This window comes from Neodiprion pinetum, chromosome 1, assembly GCF_021155775.2.
Source record: "Neodiprion pinetum isolate iyNeoPine1 chromosome 1, iyNeoPine1.2, whole genome shotgun sequence".
Lineage (NCBI taxonomy): Eukaryota > Metazoa > Arthropoda > Insecta > Hymenoptera > Diprionidae > Neodiprion > Neodiprion pinetum.
In genome coordinates, this window is record NC_060232.1 from 19,414,451 (window position 1) to 19,420,938 (window position 6,488).

General features: G+C 37.1%; 1 protein-coding gene across 1 annotated transcript; it reads right to left on the bottom strand.

The window, feature by feature from the left end:
- Positions 1-501: 501 nt before the first annotated feature.
- LOC138191400 (uncharacterized) lies at positions 502-4,647 on the bottom strand. Its single transcript, XM_069138147.1, has 3 exons — positions 4,509-4,647; positions 820-3,501; positions 502-746 (listed from the first exon to the last, which is right to left on the bottom strand). Exons 1-3 carry the CDS (start codon positions 4,645-4,647, stop codon positions 502-504), a joined length of 3,066 nt encoding a protein of 1,021 aa, XP_068994248.1.
- Positions 4,648-6,488: the final 1,841 nt, after the last annotated feature.

The following is a 6,488-nucleotide window of genomic DNA, read 5'->3' on the forward strand; positions in this document are numbered from 1 at the left end:
TGGAATAATGACTGTACGTCCTTCAGACAAACTATTTTCTAAATAAAAAGAGAGTAACAAACAAGTAAGTAAATCTTGAAAGACGTATAGTATCAAAATAAAAAAAAATAAAAATAAAGTACAAGAACCGAATATAATCGATATTCATGGCATAATGACTGTACGTCCTTCAGACAATCTATTTTCTAAATAAAAAGAGAGTAACAGACAAGTAAGTAAATCTTGAAATACGTATAGTATCAAAAATTTGTGCTACATATTATACGAAGCTGTTGGACTCAAATCATTCCATGTAAAAACTGCCCTCTTGAACCCCACGAAAATTAGACCAAATCTTTGTTCCATCGAGTGGCGTTATATGATTACTCTGAACACAACTTTCATTTGAATAAATTATTTCATTCGAAGTGAAGTGCTATAATAATATGCTTGGACGATCGCGACAAAACTATTCTATAAAATTATTGCTTTTGTTAACTCGGGCAAATCAAAATTTGGCTTTTACATTTTTGAACAACGGGACGTAACGACCTTGCGACGAGACTCTGACTTTCTTTGATTGTCAATCCAAGTTTTCAGTACTTGCGGTTGTCTGTTCTTCAAAGTTTTACAGTTTCTTATTGCTTTCTGACATTCTTCCAAAGACGGAAGTTTTTTGCATTTAGCAGGATCACCAAATATTTTATTGACTGCGTTCTTCTCTTGGGTACTCCATCTTACTCGTTTTGTTTTGCCATATGGAGAAGCTCGAATGAAAAACAAAAATTATTTACGAATGACAGAATGAATAAACGAGCAACAAAGTAATTGTTAACTTACTACTACGACGATTTGAGGACGTTTTTTCCATTTCATCAATGCCCATCTCACTATCGTCACTGGTGCCATCTTCAATACTATTCGTCGACCTTTCTTCATATGAATTTGATTGAGATATTTCTTGTTGAGGGATTTCATCAAGTACGTCGTCGTCATCTTCACTGGTTCCCTCACTATTTCCTTCACATTCGCTTTCACCCATCGCAGTCTGCAGTAAACGAGATACCTGTGTGATCTCTCTAATTGGAACTGGTACCCTGTAGAATTCTTTATGTATTTGTTGGTGGTGCCCCATGAAGTTAGCTAAGTCTGCTACTTGGTTTTCACCAATTCCTTCCATGGCAAAAAATGTCGCAATGTGCTTGCGCAATGTGGTCCCACGTAATGAGCAAGGCATCACTGCACCACATTCCTGTGAGAATTTCCTCATGAGTATGCATGCTCTTAGGTACTTTTTTTTCAGAGGATTGAAAGTAGGCACACTAAAGATATATTCGTTATCAACTGTCACACCTGCTTCGCTTCGATATTTTAATATTGTCTCTAAACAGACGACATGCAATGGATAAAGCAGAACAGGAACAGTCCTTCCTAATTTTCCACGGATTGTCAGTCGCGCAAACTGCTTTGCGAATTGTTGTGATTCATCCGATAGCTGATGAAAAAGATCTCCATTGACATTTTCGTCAATCTCGGTTCGATTCTCAAAATCGCTTATCGAAAGTCTTTCAATTTCTCCGGCCCGTCTGCGGTTGAAAATCTGAACTAAAATCAGTGTGCATTCAGTTAAATCTTTCCATGCTGACAAATTAAATTCTGCTTCCAACGTTATCAAACTTGCCTCACATTTATTTTTCAGATAGTCATATAACTTTCGAATATCCTGTTTGGAGGGAAGAGTAACTTGTTTTTGACGTTTTTGCTTGGTCTGATCTTCTACTACTTTCTTAGACACAGTAGTTGGAAAATCATCTTCGAATAATATTAAAAAATCTTCAGCAGCTTTTTTTCCCTCGTAATCCTGTTTCTTAATACACTGCGCCTTCTGTCGACTTATGCATTTTCTCAACAAAGTACCAAGCATGGTGGCGACAGCTGGTGTTTTGTACGTTTGTGTGACTGAATCATAATGAGCACATTCTCTCACGGCCAATACTGCTGAGTCATAGAATTCTGGACGGAAAATTGAAGCGAAATCATCAACTTTCGTGTTGATGTTTTTGATAGCTAATTTAAATCTGCCCAAGAGTCTCAATTGTGCTCGAATCATATCGTGTTGATGAACATGGGTATACTTGTTGCATAGTTTGTTGGCGAATAGAATCAATAGTTCGTCATACTTTATGGATCTCGTAACCTCATCATCCCGCAAAACTGGGAATACTATTCGGCGAAGAACGTCTTCAGCAAGTTCGTGAATATACCCCGTCAAACGCCTCCCCATAACGGTGAAGTCTCGGACACCCTTTTTGTGCGTAGGATTACATGTCTTGGAATGAAGTCGAAGAGTCTGTTTAGAAAAAAAACCTTTACAGGTTGAACAGCAGACATAGTCTTCAACTGATCGAACATATTTAGCCTGTCGCTGTCTACAAGTTATTAGGATACCAGTATTCAAACTCTTGTCAGTATTATGAAGAAAATTACCATACTTCCGCATTGTTTCGATTATTTTCGCTCTTTCGTGGTTGCCTTTTGGAAAAGTCAGAAATTTCTTCACATCAGCCTCATTTCTGTGTTTCAATTCGAGATGGCGTGCAAATTTAGTTTGCAATATCTTACAAAATGGACAAAAGTACTTCTTTGTAGACCTGACTGTCTGATTTTTTGATGCGGGAATGGTGACTGACCGAACATCCAGAGGTGACGCATCGATAAATGACCGTGATAAATTTTTTGTTGAATTGACTCCCGAAACTCGAAAAGTCGTATTGAAGGTGTTGGAGTTAGGTAAATAATTTGAATCTTCTACGGTATCATCATTGTCATCAGTGTATTCTTCATCGACATCATCGTCATCACTGGATTCCTCATCGTCATTATTGTATCCTTCATCGATATCATCTTGCCATTGATTGTTACTTTCGAGTTTATTGTTGTTTGTTTTCGAATGGTCAGTTTTTTTGTTATTGTTTATTTGATCATCAGCGTTATTCTGTTTTTCCTTGTGATTGTCTTGTTTTCTATTTATATTTTTTTGTACTGCAGAATAGATTTGTTTTTTTTGTTTACTGCGTTCCGGTTTTGGTTTTTGATTTGGTGTTTCATTTTGATGCAATTGCTGAGTGAAATTATTGTTATTGGAATTCATGACATGATCATCATTAGTGTCTTCTACTAAACATACATCTCCAACACCTGTCGTCTTATCAAATTCATCTAGCCAGTCCTTTCCAACAACATTTAAAATATCTGTACAACTGGGGGCTGCACTACTGTCAGCTGAGGTGATGTTGAATGAAATATTTGATAGCGTAAGCTCATCTGGAGGAGGTAATGAAATTTTTTCGGGTGTTGAACAACCTAAACCCTGTATTTCATGGCTTTGGTTTGTTCTTGGTAATTCAGAAGAATGATTGAATTTTTCTTGCGCTGCATGATCTACGATTGATCTAGCCGTACTGTCTGACGATACTGAAACTTCGTGGCATTCTTGGCACTTTCGTAATTGCTCTTTAGAATCTGGCAACAAAAAGAAAGGATTGTTTTGTATCTGAGTGGTAAAAAAATTTCATACAAAATTGGTTCTTCATACATGGGGCCTTTCAAGATTCACTAAGACCCCGCAATTTACGAATGCACCAAATTTTTTAAATGCTTTTCCACATGTATTTCCACATGTACAAATAATATGTTTAATTATTGGTTTGGATTATTTTTTCCTCTCTCAACACTTACTAAAGTATTGCAAAAATGATTCCGTTATTGCTTATAAGTCTAACTGAATATATCTCAAAAACCATTGACCAGACAAACAAAAGTATTCTTGGAAAATCGTGTAATGTAAGTTGAATGTCACGAAACAAATGTTGAAAGATTTACGTCATTTTCGAGTAATACTTGAATTCTCGAACAGAATCACCCATTCTTCTTTTAAAAAGTGCATTCCAAATTTTTCATTTCGATTTTCAAAATCATTTTGTAGGTAATGACAGAAATTTTAAGCTATAAAAGAAGACAATTTTTGTAAATAAATGCTATGCATAATTTACCTTAGAAAAGCACCAATAAATTGCATAGATTCAGGTTTCAAAATAAATTGACAGCTATGATTTGTATACCATAATGTATATCAATGAAATAAGATTTATTCAATTCGTAATAACATGTAAAAAATGTCGTGTATTTGTTTTGCCCAAATACTCTGTAAGATAAAAAAAAGAATGGAAACGTCGAGGTATATTTTTGGCCAAATCTTTCCCGCTTGACGTGAAATGATTCCTACATTAGTGATTTTGAGGTTTAATACGCTGTGGCGCTGGAGTAATCATATGAATTTTTTTTTTTTTTGTCTCGTCATTTTCACCAAGTTCTAGCAAGATTTTACTGGGAAACATTATTTAAAATCGCCTTAGATGAGAATTTTTTGTCTCGCATGTTTTTTTTTGTTTTTTTTATTGAGAATCACCAAGAGACGTGAACGTTTGAATGATAATCCAAATTCATTTTCAAATTTTAGAATCACTTACCAGATGTTTGTATTAACACTGCGCGATATCTAGCTCCAGATTTCCATTTAACTTGACAATCCTTATCCTGGATAACGCTGACTCGATCAGATGATACGATGGAATATGCACCGTCATCAAATCGCACCAAACAAAACATGGTTTCTATAGAAAAACGACAACGATATAAATCCTAATGGAATAAAAAATTCTGACTTCAAACACGCCGGTTGATGATAAATACGAATGACATAACCTCTAATTACTGCACGTTCGTGGAGACGATAATATTGTTATAGCTAATAATATGTACATCATCTGACAGTAAGGAATCAAGTATGAAATTCAGAACTTCATGATGAGAAAAATATACGTACCACAGAAGCGGTATTTTGCAAACCCACTGTCGATTAGTGCACGGAGCACGTTGCGACGATCGCAAAATCACACACTTGGGCCGGTTTGGGTACGCAATGGAGGGAATGCAACAGGCGATGGCGCGGGATTTATTTGAGGTTAGGTAAGATCCGCGTCCTGTGCGTGAGCGAATCACGGCGAAGCGAGACACGGACATCCGCGAGCCAATACTTGCCAATTAAATAGACGTTCTATTGTATCATCCAATGATTAGCTCCTGTGCAATGTCGTGAAAAATCTCATCACTGATCTCTGGGTGTAGAGATCAGTGAATCTCATTGATGATTACTGATTTTGTAATGTGTAGTTAAAAAAAAAACCAACAAGAGGTGATCATAAATATTCAGAAAGAAGTACATTTTGTAACAGGGAAATAAAGTCAAAGATTACTCCCGGGAGTGGGTTCACTTGCCTAAGCGAAGCGAGGGCAGTCATCATCCGAGGGAATAATTGGCTTTATTCCCGTGTTGGCTTCAGGATTCTATTCACTTTCCGCGGGTGCCTCGGAGGACGTTTTGTTATGACGGGGACCTGTACTCCCGAAGAAAAAATCGAAATAAAATCTTTCATGAACTTTTTCAAAAAGAGGCAGTCATTTTGAAGTTTTAAAGAATTCATAACTCAGAAACAGTACATTTTTCCAGGTTCCTTCGAAGAAGGTTTTTTCATGACGAGTACTTGTATTTCCGAGAAAAATTGATACACATCATTTGGCAACTTTTTCGAACATGTCGGCCATTTTGGAAATTTCAGAAATTTATTACTCCCAAACCGCGCACATCTCAGGGGTGCCTCGAAAACGTTTTTTGTCGGCAATAACGACTTCCCTTCAGAGACGGATCTGCAAAATTTCACCTCGCCCCGATCGCGTGGTAGTCAGTCAAAACTCCATAACTAGAAAACGGTGAACTTTTCCAGGGTGCCTTACAAGACGTTTTTTCTTGGCAATGACGACTCACATTCGCAATTATGTCAGCACAATCCTAGCTCAACCCGGTCGCAAGCTAGCGTTTCAAAAATCCACAACTCAAAAATGATGCACTTTTTGGAGGTGGCCTAAAGAAAGTTTTTTTTATCGCGCGGGCCAGTTCTCACAGAAAAAAAATTGAGAAGGATTTTTTCTCCGTTTTTTTGATGATAGTCTACGCCCCACAATACCCGCAATCGCAAAATCACGCATCGCACATTTCGCCGACTCGGGGTTCAGGTACTCGCCATAACGACTGACTACAGATTTTTCCCGAAATTCCGTCGCCAATTCGTCAAAGTCCTAGATTCGGAATCCCAGTATACAAATTTTTCTTTTTTTTTCTTTTTTGAACTGCTGATTTTTGAAAATTCATAACCTCAAAACGGTGAACTTTTTCGGGCTGCCTTAAAAGACGGTTTTTCTTGGCAATGACGACTTACATTCGGAATTTCATCAGCATAATCCTAGCTCCACCCAATCGCAAGCTGGCGTTTCAAAAATCCACAACTCAAAAATGGTGCACTTTTTGGAGGTGGACTAAAGGAAGTTTTTTTTTGTCGCGGGGGCCAGTTCTTACAGAAAAAATTGAAAAGTATTTTTTCTCAGTTTTTTTT

Excerpts from the sequence above, each read along its gene's own strand:
- LOC138191400 (XM_069138147.1), bottom strand. The coding sequence starts at position 4,647 with ATGTTTTGTTTGGTGCGATTTGATGACGGTGCATATTCCATCGTATCA. Across the intron at positions 3,502-4,508 it reads AGTGTTAATACAAACATCTG|ATTCTAAAGAGCAATTACGA; the intron begins GTAAGTGATTCT and ends TTTTGTTGCCAG. Across the intron at positions 747-819 it reads GTCCTCAAATCGTCGTAGTA|CTTCTCCATATGGCAAAACA; the intron begins GTAAGTTAACAA and ends TTTTCATTCGAG.